Source organism: Falco punctatus (assembly GCF_963210335.1).
Source record: "Falco punctatus genome assembly, chromosome: 4".
In the NCBI taxonomy this organism is placed as follows: domain Eukaryota; kingdom Metazoa; phylum Chordata; class Aves; order Falconiformes; family Falconidae; genus Falco; species Falco punctatus.
Window position 1 is genome coordinate 99,297,925 of NC_137583.1, and position 13,571 is coordinate 99,311,495.

General features: G+C 37.0%; 1 protein-coding gene across 5 annotated transcripts in view; it reads left to right on the plus strand.

Annotated features, from left to right (window-relative positions):
- Positions 1-13,571, plus strand: part of NPHP3 (nephrocystin 3) — a 29,486-nt gene that overhangs the window by 9,790 nt on the left and 6,125 nt on the right. For 3 of the 5 annotated variants that reach the window (XM_080387173.1, XM_080387171.1, XM_080387172.1), the window contains exons 10-23: positions 1,139-1,242; positions 1,969-2,083; positions 2,966-3,109; positions 3,659-3,756; positions 4,247-4,349; positions 4,926-5,008; positions 6,029-6,167; positions 6,991-7,155; positions 7,687-7,784; positions 8,609-8,731; positions 9,103-9,292; positions 9,435-9,676; positions 10,077-10,152; positions 11,331-11,458. In XM_080387173.1, the coding sequence (XP_080243299.1) occupies positions 1,139-1,242; positions 1,969-2,083; positions 2,966-3,109; positions 3,659-3,756; positions 4,247-4,349; positions 4,926-5,008; positions 6,029-6,167; positions 6,991-7,155; positions 7,687-7,784; positions 8,609-8,731; positions 9,103-9,292; positions 9,435-9,676; positions 10,077-10,152; positions 11,331-11,458 (1,808 nt within the window). Of the gene's footprint in view, positions 1-1,138; positions 1,243-1,968; positions 2,084-2,965; positions 3,110-3,658; positions 3,757-4,246; positions 4,350-4,925; positions 5,009-6,028; positions 6,168-6,990; positions 7,156-7,686; positions 7,785-8,608; positions 8,732-9,102; positions 9,293-9,434; positions 9,677-10,076; positions 10,153-11,274; positions 11,459-13,571 lie in introns of all 5 variants that reach the window. The other 2 variants (XR_013928074.1, XR_013928075.1) reach the window with 1 other exon arrangement.

A 13,571-nucleotide genomic window follows, 5' to 3' on the forward strand; every position in this document is an offset into this window, starting at 1 on the left:
TAGAAAATGCTCTGAATGTCTTTTTATTTTCTTTTTTTGTTTCTTTTCTGATTTATGAGAAAGTCTGAACTCTGTCTCGAAACCTGGAGTTAGGTCTTTCGGAGATAACTAATGAAAAGATTTCAACTCATCATGCAGCCATACATATGTGAGAAGAAGACAGAAAACTTAAAAGTAGAGAGCTGCTGAATAGCTCAGTACTTTCTCATTACTTGAAATAAAATAAATTTTTTAAAATATTTCAAATTGGGGGTATTGGAAACAGTTACATATGTAGAGAAGGTGTAATGAATGTAGGAAGGAAAAACAAAGTGGCCATGGAAAGTGATGTGACAGCCTTTTTAGGCAACCATTCCTTGGTGTTATAATGTAACATAATCATGCAGTTTCTGTTACTGTATTGAAATTGTAGTTACCACTATTTGACTAGCAAAACTTCTCTTTTTCTTCACTACTCATATACTGGCAATAGTTTGGCAGATTGTGACATTTTTTTCTACATCTAGAACAGTAAATTAATAGAATATTAATAGAAAAAAATACCAATGTGTATCTTAATGTACCTCCGCTGCTTTTTTTCAGACCAAAAAAAATTTCAAAAAAAAATAATACTTCTTCCAAGTGGATGGAGGGTAGTTTTTGTTTTTGTCATCCTGAACTCTGCTACAACATTCTTGGGCATTCGTGTGGTGAAAGAAAACCTTTCTTTTTGTGCTTAGTGCCTCAAAATACTGTTCATGGCAGATGCCAACATTGAAGGCTTTATCCTGGCAACCATGTCCAGTGCAGTGGTGTAGTTGGGGAAGAGGAGGGGCGAGGAAGCCTGAACAAACATAGTACCCAGCTGCTTTACTGTAGTAACAGGAACTCAGTTTATTAGCACTGAAAGTTCCATCTTAAATAGAGTTTTGGAAAAAAAAATAGTATTTTACACTTTCTTTAGAAGAGATGATAAATTCTGTGATTTAAGTGTTTCATTACAAAATTTATTTCCATTTGTATTCTGTTTCATTTCAATATATTCCCTTACCTTAATGAATTTGTACGTGCATTTTGTATCTAGATGGTTTATAATACCAAGCACTATATTTGTCCCTTAAACAGTGAAATGTTTGTAATGATTGTGTCTTTGTTACAGTATTTTGAACGTCTAAATGATCTAGTAGCAGCACCAGCACCAATTCCACCTCTGCTTGTATCAGGAGGACCAGGCTCTGGGAAATCTCTCCTTCTGTCCAAATGGTAGTTTAAAGTTTTTATCCTTTTTTTTTTGTTGTTGTTTGGGTTTTTTTGTATAAATGAATGTCAAGAAAAAAAATATATTACATTTCAAAGATTGTACCAGTTTAATTGAAGGTAAAATGGGAGCATTTACAAAGGACTGAAGCTATTGAAGCATCCTGGAATGATTCGTAATAACTGAGTAGCTAATTCCATCTGGACTGCCTTCCACATGTCGCTGACTCCAACTGTAATACCCTACAGATCTGCCTTTGTGCATAATTAGTATGTGATTTTATTAGCTTGGTAGTGTCGCCCTTCTCTGATACATGAGAAGGATGCTTTGGAGTCTTTTTAACTGAAACAAAGGAAAGATCAGACCTAATAATTTATCATAGAAATGCATTTTATGGTCACTTGTAGGCTATGACAAAATTTGCTCACATAAGAATAAATTGATAGTCATTACTTCTTAAAAACTTAGTGACACGTGACTATCCAGTGCCAGGAGGGGCACTGGGTAATGGCTATCAATACCGGGGAGAACAAAAATGAAATCTGACATAAAAAGTTCAATTACAGCTCAGGAAATCATCCTGTTTCGTAAGATAAACATGGAACACCTCTAGCTCAGACACTCTTGTTTCCTTTGGCAAAACTGTTGGGGTTCATTTGAGAGATATTTGCAGAATTACAGTCTGTTCCGTGCTTTTTCTTTTTTTGTTCCCTCTTTCTTCCTCTTACTAGGATTCAGTTGCAACAGAAACATTCACCAAACACTCTGATTCTTTATCACTTTGTTGGGAGGCCTATGTCTACTAGCTCAGAATCTGCATTGATAATTAAACGTCTTACTTTAAAGGTATGCTGTATTATTACCTACCTTGCATTGCATGATTCTTTGGAAAGTGCCTGTGTGTGCATGTGTCAAAAGATAGAATTTTCTACATGATTTTCTACATCAGTTAAGAGTAATACAAATGTAAACCATTATAGAGTGGGGAAAATCTGATCCTGTGTATTGAATGCAGATCAATTGAATACCACCTCTGGATATTCATAATAGATTGGCATTAGCAGTTATGCCTCCAGTGACCTATATTGATGGCTTATAAAACCATGTAAGCTTCTTCCAAAACTTCCTGCCATCTGGCCAATGAGAGATGCAGGTGGTACCTCTTCTGTCTATGTGTTTTGAAACCTGAGGCTGTATTCACCAATTGGCACCATATTGTTCCTTGGCTAGTCTCTTTCCTGTTAATTTATTTTTTAATTGTCTGTTATATGGAAGAAACGAGGAGTATTTTTGTGCCAGGGTCTCAGCTTTCCTTTTCCTTCATAGGGTAGCACTAAGGGCCTCACAGGACTAAAACATTTAGAAAAATTAAATCGATTGTGCACTCCTTGCAATTTTCTCATGTATTAGAAGTCTGCCTTTTTAACCTGTGGAACTTTTAAGCCTTTAAGTCTCCACATTCCTTTTCAATTGTGTAAACTCAGATTATCTCTCTGGAATTTACTCAACAAGTTTGATAAATATTCTTTGTTCTGCATATGCCAGCTTTCTGCGTACACTAGAAGGAAAGAATTCTTGTGAACTTGACTAGAAAAATTGCCCCAAGGTAGTGTGTTGGTTTTTTTTTGTTTTGGGGTTTTTTTTCCCTCTAGTGTCTATAGGACTACATTCAACTATCCTAGTTGATTTTTAAGGTAGAATTTGTTATATATGCTTATAATTCTGCAGCTTATGCAGCATTCTTGGCTAGTGTCACCTCTGACTTTGGATCCAGCAAAACTTCTGGAAGAGTTTCCCCGCTGGCTGGAAAAACTTTCGGCACGTCATCAAGGCAGCATTATTATAATTATTGATTCTGTTGACCAAATACAGGTATGTTTTCAAAATACTTGCCATTTGTCAGTCTGAAGGAAACCTTGGCGACTCTAATAGATTCAGCTATAGCTATGTAATAGAAATATTGTTTGCCTTGCTCTAAAGAGTACATATAAAAGATAGTTTTGCAAACAGTGCGAATGAGTTAAAGTAGTCTTTCAATTTTTATAGATAGATTTTATGTTGGGTTGGGGTTTTTTTACTTCTGAATTTATTTTAACACCTTAATTTTTGAGCAGTCCAGTTACATGATCTATCCAAAGATTGAAGGCTGTGAGCTAACTTATTGGACATGTAAATAGCCTAGTCTTTATGAGGTGAACTTTGCAACAGTAGTATTCTGTCTGCTTTATTTAATGTACAGTCATGCTGATACATATCAGTGGATCATTTAGCACCATTTCGAGAACCAGATCATGAACAATTTTTAAGGACACTGGAGAATTTAAGACTTCTTTCACTAGGCTGTGTAGTTAATGAAATGTATCAACTTCTGGCATTGTTTTGAACAACCTTTGTATTAAATAACCAAAATTTGTGTTTAAGCAAGCTGAGAAGCATATGAAGTGGCTGATAGATCCACTGCCAGTCAACGTGAGGGTGATTGTATCAGTGAATGTAGAAACATGTCCACAGGCTTGGAGGTACGTTATGTTTCGGAGATGTTTCAAAGTAGCCTGGGTTAGAATTACCGTTTTAAATTACGGTTACTCATTGAAGAGAAGACAGTCAGATTTGTCAAGATCTGGAGACTTAATAAGATTTTTCAACCATTGAAGGCAATGACAGCTTCTTTATTGCAGCTGCAGTGAGGATGGGTTTTAGCTGTTGGGAAACCAGGGTTTTGTTTTACTGTGGTGGATCTGTCTACATGACTGTATGATGCACGTGACTGTAAATGCGGTTAGATGCACGTGAAAAACCTCAATACCATGATGTAGATCCAGGATAAGGCTAAAAGTGGAAATTTGAATTGTGATGGCTGGAATTACTTAGTGGCAGGAAATAGCTTCAATTACTGCTTTGATATAAATCTTTTAAAAGTTCTGGAACATGGATGTCTTTTTTTTTTTTTTTTCCATTTGTGTGCTATTTAATAAGGTCTGAATATGACTTTGTTCTCTTTTAACAAAGGTTGTGGCCCACACTTCATCTTGATCCACTGAATTCCAAAGATGTTAAATCTCTCATTAGTGCAGAATGTAACTCTGCAAATGTTAAATTGACTAAAGAGCAGGTATGTCTGTTGCAGTTCTTCTAGAGTACCTTTCTCTAGTATAACTTTTAATGAAAACATGGAAAGATGAAACAAGTCCAGCTGTCAGAAGGGTATTATATTTGGCTAACTAAATGCTGCTGCTCAAAATAGCATGCAATTTGAGTATTTCTACCTCATGGCTCGTAGCTCTGAAAGAACAGTGTAAATTAACACAAAACTAGTTATGCAGTTGCACATATTGCTGTAAACATGGTATTTTATTTTAGAATAATAGAAGGTATAGTATTGCATGATACTGTAACAATGATTAGCAGTGTACGAAAAGAGTATTTTACCTTTTTGCCTTGGAGTCTGATTCTGTAAGTTAATCCTCATACAATGGTTAGATCCTAACCCTTCATCTTAAATTCAAAAGGAAACTTTCACTTGTATGCTCGTATAGCTCTAAAAGCATGCACTATTTTGTGCACTACTTATTATGTCATAGTCAGATAGAAGCATATTTGGAATTCTTTAATTTTGTGTCAAAACTGAACATTTTAATGGTGTGGTTAATTTCATCTTGGCTCACAGATTTTGTTTAAAATGTTGTAGGAGAAGAAGCTTGAGAGACATTGTCGTTCTGCCACAACTTGCAATGCTTTGTATGTCACTCTCCTGGGCAAAACCATTGCTTGGTAAGTTGAGATGATCTTGAAATTGTTATACTCATCATTAGACTAAAAGACTTCAAGTAGTTTGTTAGCATTTTGAAATACATTCATTTAACACAGAATGAATCTCATTAAGAAAAAACAGTGGAGCAATGTACAGATTTTTCCCCTTTCACTGACTGTGAATGCGATGTGAGGAAAAAATCAGAGAGTTTGCAATCACCATTTTGATACTTCAAGTGAATCCACATAGTTGCATCCATCTGTTTTCAGCTGTTCTGGTTTTATTTTTTTTTCCTGTTGTTCTGCTTTCTTGCTATGTTGGTTGCCTCAATGCTTTTTAAAGGTATTTGGAGAACGTTGGTATGTTCTGTCAAACAGTTTAATTCAGATCTGTTGTATTTGCTGATGTACCAGATAGTTTGCCTCATAGATTTTTAAGGCTAAAAGGAAGTTCAGCAACTGCTTATTTTAACATCCTCCATATGGTACTTTGCCCTATAATTCCTGCTGTGGAGAAAATTAATCTTCCCTCTTTTGCAAGAGAATACTTAAGTGCATTGACTTATTAACCTAGACTTCATCTTGAAAAAGATGTGGGTTTAGTTTAGAGGCACCCAGAAGATGATACACTGATAATTTACTCTGGGTGACTGATTTTCATTATTTTTTGTTTGTTCTATATCCTAGAATGTTTAATTGCTCCTGGAAACATGCTTTGTAAATGCATTAAAAGAAACAGCAGCATGTAGTTTTATCTTTATCCAACCTGATGTTCCTATTTGGTACTCCTGGAAGACGGAACACTGCAACATACTTTTTTAAAAAAAGAAAGATCTTGCAGTGATTTAGAAAAATCAGTGAGCTAGAAGGTGGTTTCAGGAATTCACCTCTTCTGTGTTTAATCTCTCTAGATGCTGTGCACCTTTCAAAACCATTAGGAATTCAGAGCACTTTTAAGATACAGCTCTTCAGTGGTTTAAATTCATCTTACTCAGCCAAATGTAATATGCTAAATCATGCCCTTTTTGTCCTTCTGCTCAGTGTTGGAAATACAGGAAATATTGATGAAACCCTTCAACAGTGTTTTCAATGTCAAGACACAGTGTCGCTGTACAGGCTTGTTCTGAGATCAATTCAAGAATCATTGCAGAATGATAAAGAGAAAAGTCTTTTGAGAGAGGTAAGCAGAGAATGTATCACTGTTTCTACAGGTAAAGTATATTCTTTCCTGTGAAAAGTTTTTTCTTAACTTAAAAATAAGTATAAATTTCTGTTGGTTCATGTGTATGATTCAGAGATTACTGTGTTCATAGTATACAAAGGAAACTTTATTAATCTAATTTTATCTATTGCAGAATTATAGAACGTACAAATGCTTTGCATTAAATTTCAACTAAGCCTTTGTCTTACAGAACAAAACAGAACTTTTGCACTATGATGAGATACAGAATTAGCACTTCCTTGCCAATCACTGCCCTGATCCAATGATTAACTACATTGAGCATAGTAAATGTAATTAAAACACGGTATCTTGTGAATACAGGGCACCACTTACTAGATGTCTGATTCCTCTTTATACCTTTGCAGAATTTCCCTGTTCTGTGGGACATTTTTTTGATTAGGACATGCTACTCAATAATTGCTGGAAGTTTTTTGGTGCTGGCAGCGTAAGACCTTTAGCATATTTTACTTAGATGGAAATCTGTTATGGTAAAGGAGTTATTTTCCCACAGTGTTCTAGAGGAAAGTCTGAGGCATTTGTTTGTCCCAGAGCATCCTATTTGGTGCTTTATCTATTAGAATCTTAATCTATTAGTGCTGAGGACTATTCTTTGAGGACAGAAGAGGGAAAGGGCTTGTGTAGGCAGGTTTGGGTTTTTCTTTCCCCTTGGCATATAAAGTTATACACAGTGATACACAATATTTTTCTTGGCATTTCAGTGTAACTAAACTATGTACCAAATATTGCTGACTGTGTAAAATTATTTTTCTGCTTTCTGTAGATACTGTGTGTCATCGGTGTTAGCCACAATGGTGTGAGTGAGTCAGAGCTGATGGACCTTTATCCTGAACTATCTTCTGCAGTGTTAGCCTCGCTTGTTCATAGCCTGCACAAAATGTGTTTGCTGACATACAGCTGCGGTTTGCTGAAGTTCCAGCACCTCCAGGTAAATTTTGTAATTCTAAACACGTGTAAGTAAAACTTGACCCCCTAAGCCCCTGCTGTTTCTTAGTTAAGTTCTGTTGTTAACTAGGTAGGCCATGATATTGTTTGTGTTTGCTCATCCGTTTTCCTTAACATCTGGTCTGATGTTAGAATTGTCTTGAAAGTTACTAGAACTATGATACCAGTATTGGTTGGTATTGTTCAGCAGTTGAAAACCTGGCATTTCAAACCTTCAGAAATTTCTGATCTATTAGTTGTTAACTCAGGTGTCATAGAAAACACTGGTTCCGCAAAAACCAAGCAGAATTGAAGAAGGGAATATTTATTATCGGAATAATACCAGATATTATTATCTGAATAAAACCAGAGCTTTGATCTAATATAAGATGACCTGTTTGTAGTGCCGTTGTCATAGAAAGATGTTCAGTTCTACAACACGAGACAAGTTTCATAAAGAAATCTTGCATAGCACCCTGTATATCATCACCACTTAATAAAATGCATTCTCTTTCTCTCAATTATACTCTTTCAGGCTTGGGAGATGGTGAGACTAGAGTATATGGAAGAAGGTGAAAATGTTATTTCTGCCTATAGACAAAAACTAGTGGAGTATTTCACCATGCAGCTAAGGTAGGTCAGAATTCCTCAAGCTAGACCATAAAGGTTTTATGCCCTGTGGATATTTTTGATTTCTTCACATAGATTCTTTGACTCAGTTTAGTACATTATTATGGCAAAATAACTCTCCAAAACCCTAGTTGTCAGTTTATTATTGATATGTTGCTTTTTAACCTTGGAAAATATTGAGGGCTGTGGAGGGGAATGGGCATAGAGTGAAGTTATCATGTGAAATGGTAGGACATGAATTTGTACCGCATCAGTTATTTTGTGGTGACTGACTCGTGTGGATTTTTAGCTCCAAGTAAATACTAGGAAATTTGAGGTTGCTCAGAGCATGAAGGAGCAGCAGAAGACCACATGCATTCAGCAATACAAAAGAGGAGATGCAGTAAGCAGCTGAACAGCTACAAGTTCATATCCAGCTTGAAAACTGATTTGCATTTACAGTCCTGAGTTAGTGTGTCCCAGCTGTGGGCTACTGCTTACTGTTCCTCAGAGCATCCACTTTTAGGTAGCAGAAAGCTAAGAGGGCCATGGTGTGCCGGGCAAAGGAGATGCGAAGGGACAGTGGGCTGCTGCAGAGCTGTAGTCCTGCTAGCAGGCGTAGATTAGCCCGTATGGGAGGGAGGAGCAGCTTCCTGTGGGGTACCTGGGGGTTCCAGTACCCTCTGAGGTAAAATTAAGATGTAAGGAAATGGAGTATGTAGGTCTTACAGTAGTCTGTTTAGTCATTCAGGTATGGCAATTGTATGCTTGCCTAGTTCTCACATCAAATTGACAAGTTCTATTAGGCTTCTCAGAGTTTTAATTTTTATTTGCTTTTCTTTCAATAGTCGAGACCGAGTGACTTGGAGAAGTGCAGATGAACTTCCCTGGCTCTTCCAACAGCAGGGTGATAAGCAAAAGCTACACAAGTGTCTTTTGAATCTCTTTGTATCCCAAAACCTTTACAAAAGGTACAAAGGTAGCCACTGCTTTGGCAGTTATAAATATCTCAAAGTAATTTTTTGTCAATATAAATCAGAAAATGACAGATAGAGGTTAAAGGAACTTAAATAGTAAAGCTTGGAATGCTAAATTCAATTAAAAATTCAAATTTGCTATTCAAAACTTTAAAATCCTATTTTTTTCTATTCTGTTATACCTGGGGGTTGGTAAAGGGAGAAATACTGCTGTTGAATAGCATTAGTCTCCATGGATTGTCTCTGTAGATGCTGTAGCATAAAGACAACATTCATGCATATGGCCCTTTTCCTCTAAGTTAGCATCAGTCTGAATAGAGGGGTATCAGAGATAAGATGAGCTTCTTATTTCCTTGTTAAAACAGGGGACATTTTGCAGAATTGCTGAGTTACTGGCAGCTGGTTGGGAAAGATAAGAGCTCTATGGCAGCTGAGTATTTTGACTCTCTGAAAGAATATGAAAAAAGCTGTGAGGGAGAGGAAAGTATGATCTGCCTGGCTGATCTTTATGAGACCCTGGGACGGTTTCTTAAGGACCTAGGTCTTCTCAGTCAGGTAAGTACATTTAGAGATTGTTGTAACAGCAAGAAGGCAAATTAAGCAGAGCTCAGTGTGTGCTTTCTGTTGCAGTTGTTAACTTCCTGTAGCATACAGGATGCTGCCTGCTGCCACCATGTTCTGAACTTTGTTGTTACAGGCTGTAGCTCCTCTGCAGCGGTCTCTGGAGATTCGAGAGACTGCACTGGATCCAGACCACCCAAGGGTGGCGCAGTCACTCCACCAGCTAGCAGGAGTTTATGTTCAGTGGAAAAAGTTTGGAAATGCTGAACAGTTGTATAAACAGGCACTGGAAATTTCTGAAAATGCTTACGGAGGTGAACATCCTCACGTAGCCCGTGAACTTGATGCACTTGCGACCTTATACCAAAAGCAGAACAAGTAAGCTTAACTACACTGGTATTTTCCGTTTATGTTGAGGTGGTACAAAAATAAGAGCAAAGATTTTCTCCCTGAAGCCAGAATGTTTCTTTGGTTCTTTTTGAGGATTTCAGAAGTTCCAATGCAACCATGAGCATCCCCTCTGTGTTCTTGTAGCAGGCCACCCAATAGGGGCCAACTTTTGTGCTTAGTTTAACAACAAACCTCTAGAGATAGAGGAGGAGATTTTTCTGGCCCAAAGCATTTTGGATATTTTTATCTTTGACAAAAAATGTGATATTTTTTTTTCTTCCCCAAGATTCTTATTAAATTGCTATACTCAAGTAACTCAAAAGCTTTCCAAAATACTCACTGATGCTACATTTGGCATTCTTTTAACACTATAAGTAACTGTTTTCAGATATGAACAAGCTGAGCAACTGAGAAAAAAGTCCTTCAAAATACGCCAAAAAGCAGCAAGGCAGAAAGGCAGTCTGGTAAGGAATTTTTTGATATTTAATAAAAGTGCAGGGCATGCTGTGACTCTGCTAAATAGATGATAAAGTGTGTCGGCAGAGCTGACAAAGCTCCAGTGCTTTTGATAATTAAGGACATAGGTAGTGAAGTAGTCTAGCAGCAGCTTTTGGTGACTGCTGGAAATTTCAACTCTGCTGGAAGTGAAGATGCATCAGTACAACTGGTATGGAGTTGAGAAAGGTGGAAAAAAAATAAGTGGATATATATGGTTTTGGGGGTACAGATTTACTGCTGATAGAATTGGCTGTCAAAGTGGCAACAGAAAGAAAGTGTTCTCCAAAATAACTGAGCCATTTATCCTACAAATATTAGTGAACACAGTGCTTACTGCAGTGGATAATCCCAGTAATAGTATTAGGTGCCATACTGAATTCTTCCTTATTTTTTCTTCTGTGTTTTTCAGCTACAGAGTTCCTTTAGTACTTTTAGAGCTAAGGATTTGTTTGTAATGTGGTGCTTGTCCTACAAGAGTTCATTTAGTAACTCCAGAATTCTAGTTGTGACTGTAATGATAGTGGTGAAAAACCATAAAAATGTTCTGTTTCCACAGCGCTCAAATACAAACTAATTTGGATCATGGAATTTTTGTCCATTTCTGGGATGAGTTCTACTACACAAATATTTTTTGTTAAGACTGCAAAGATCAGGAATAGGTAGAGTGTGTATCAATGGCTGCACTTTTTATTTGTAATTGCCTTCGCATGTAAACATTAGCTTGGCAGTCCATTCTACAAGGATCCATGTAAAGCCTTGAGAAATACTTTTATATGCATTTTTTATATGGCATTTAGGATAGGAGTTTTAACTTGATTTTAACTTTTGAGCTTCTAAAACTAAGAATTTGATCCATATTGGTTATTTGAACTGTGGAGTTTAAGCAGATTAGCATGTGGGATACAGGGAAAACAAAGCTGTATGACTGCACAGTAATTTAAATTTTCTGGAAGCATTTTTGGTGAAATTCACAGTTGGATTGTAAATAAGCAGAATGCCTATGTGCTATTTAGCTTCAAATGAGAACTTAGGTAGGATTATTGTGCTGCTGTGGCACCAAACTGAGTCTTTTGATTTTCTGTTTTCAGTTGTACACTTTAAAAGTAATGGTGATTGGCTTGCATTACCTTGTGCTTTGCTGTAGTGTGGCTTTGCTCTCCTGCGTCAGAGAGCCCTGCAACTGGAAGAGCTCACATTAGGCAAGGATACACCAGATAATGCTCGAACCCTCAATGAGCTTGGAGTCCTCTATTACCTGCAGAATAATCTTGAGTAAGTTGTATTAGTTTTGACACATACACTGAGTGCTCTCGTAGATCTAAATGGAAGCAAAGCATTGAGAACTGGCATTAAATGTAGAGACATGACTCATTATGGTGCCATCCTGATTCTTTCTACTGGTTTTTGTTTACTGTGAAATTTACTTGTATTTTCTAGAGTTCATGCGGTTAGCATGTGAGTGTTTACCAAGTCAGTGCATTTTCTGTGTTCAGAATTGATGTTTGACAGTTAACTAGCGTTCATTGCAAATACCATCTCTCTCTCAAAATTTATACCTCTTCTACTCAGCTTCACTATTTTGTTACCCTCCTTTATAGTGTTCATCCTTGAAGAGCAGGATTGTTGTCACTCCAAATTGTCATATTATAAGAGATAACGAGTTAAATACTCAATGTGCTTGTAATCTTCAGGCTCCTACCCTGCTAGCCTTTTTAAGGGAAAAAGAGGACAGAACAAGCCCAAAGGTGTTCTAAAAGCAGAGAGATAAGCAGGGGTTTTGAGGGGGAACAAAATGTGCAGAACAGTTCTGATTGCATGGTTAGCCACATTTCATATCAACTTCTTCAGTCCACAGAGTAGTCTAAAACTGTGTGTTGTGAGGTGATTGTAAAGTGACTTTAAATCCCACTCTGCTGAACTGAATCTCTTCAGAGGAGAAAGTAAGTGCACAGCAAAAAAGCACCAAATAAATTCTGGAAGTATTTTTACATTCTTCCTATATCTGATGTTTATGTCACCGGTAGTTGTTGGATAACTACAGAAGTATGTTATAATGTAGGATCTGAACACAGAATCTCTGTTAAATGCAGGACCTTTACAGTGAAGCAACTGATTTTTAACAGTTGTTGGAAATGCAGGGGTTTTCGTCAGTTTACCCTCATGAAGTCATACTGAAGTGACTGATTATAAAGGAGTGATACCTATCTAATCTCACACACAATCGTTTTATATTCCACATTATTCATATGTAGTTCCTGTCCAACACAACCTGCTTCTAGAGTAACCGTATCTCCACTATTTCATAGGTGACCAAAAGTTTAAACTTTGTTCTAGTAAAGGTTTAAGTCATTTCTCTAAATGGGTATTGTATGTCTGTTCTGAATCAGCAAGTCCAAAATTGAATTTTTTTCATAAATTTGATGCAGTTAGAATGAAATCAGTGGCAGAAGGCTATGTCACTTTGTTATATGCTATATCACACATCATCCTCTAGCCCTTGCATGGGGTCAGCACCTTTTGACACTTGTCTAAGAGTTCCAGAACTGAACCTACAGTTCTGTGTATAAATGGTCTTTTTTATTTTTTTATCTAATGCGAAGTGGATTTTTCCAATTTACTAAGCTGACCTCTTGGGAATAGTGTCACGCAGAATTAGGTGTATGTCAGGATGACAAACTGCCTAGTTATACTGGATGCTACCAGTATTACATGGGGATCACCCGTTGTTTGTGATGGAGGAGCTGCTGTAAATCTGTAACGGAATGGTAGTAAGCTAGTCTAGTGAGAGAAAATATACCCTTTTGACAGGGAAACACTTGAATGGTGGCATTACACAGAGTCTTTTCTACTTTGTTACGTCTAGATGGGCTCTGCCGCCATAATCTAGCTCATGATACACATAAATTTCTCACCCTTTGGTATGAAAGCTGTCTGTTGAACTCTGTAGTATATTTTCTATTCTTTAAAGTTACTTGAAAAATAAGTTAGGCGTTCTGAACCTTTACTTTATATTCCACTGTTGCTTTATCTATGGGAAGTACTTGACTACTATGAGGAGTTGCCCTGAAGTCAGTAGAATGTCTTGAATAAAGGAGGATTATTTGCATAACTGAAGATATAGGCTGAATTAAAGAAAAGAGCAGCTATGGGGTAGTGTAAAGTCTGCTGAAATCTGCTAGATTGGCTTGTCAGTCCTTGACAGGAGGGATCCAGGATTGCACAGGGGTATATTGACCAGCTTTCTGTCTGCATTCTTATGGTCAGCTTGCATAGCAGGACCATATCTGGGATGTATAGTTCCTCACTGTGTAAAATTAATTGCTGATCTGGCATTGGCTTATTCTGAGAAAAGTCTATTACCAGATGTCAGTATTTGTGCACTTTC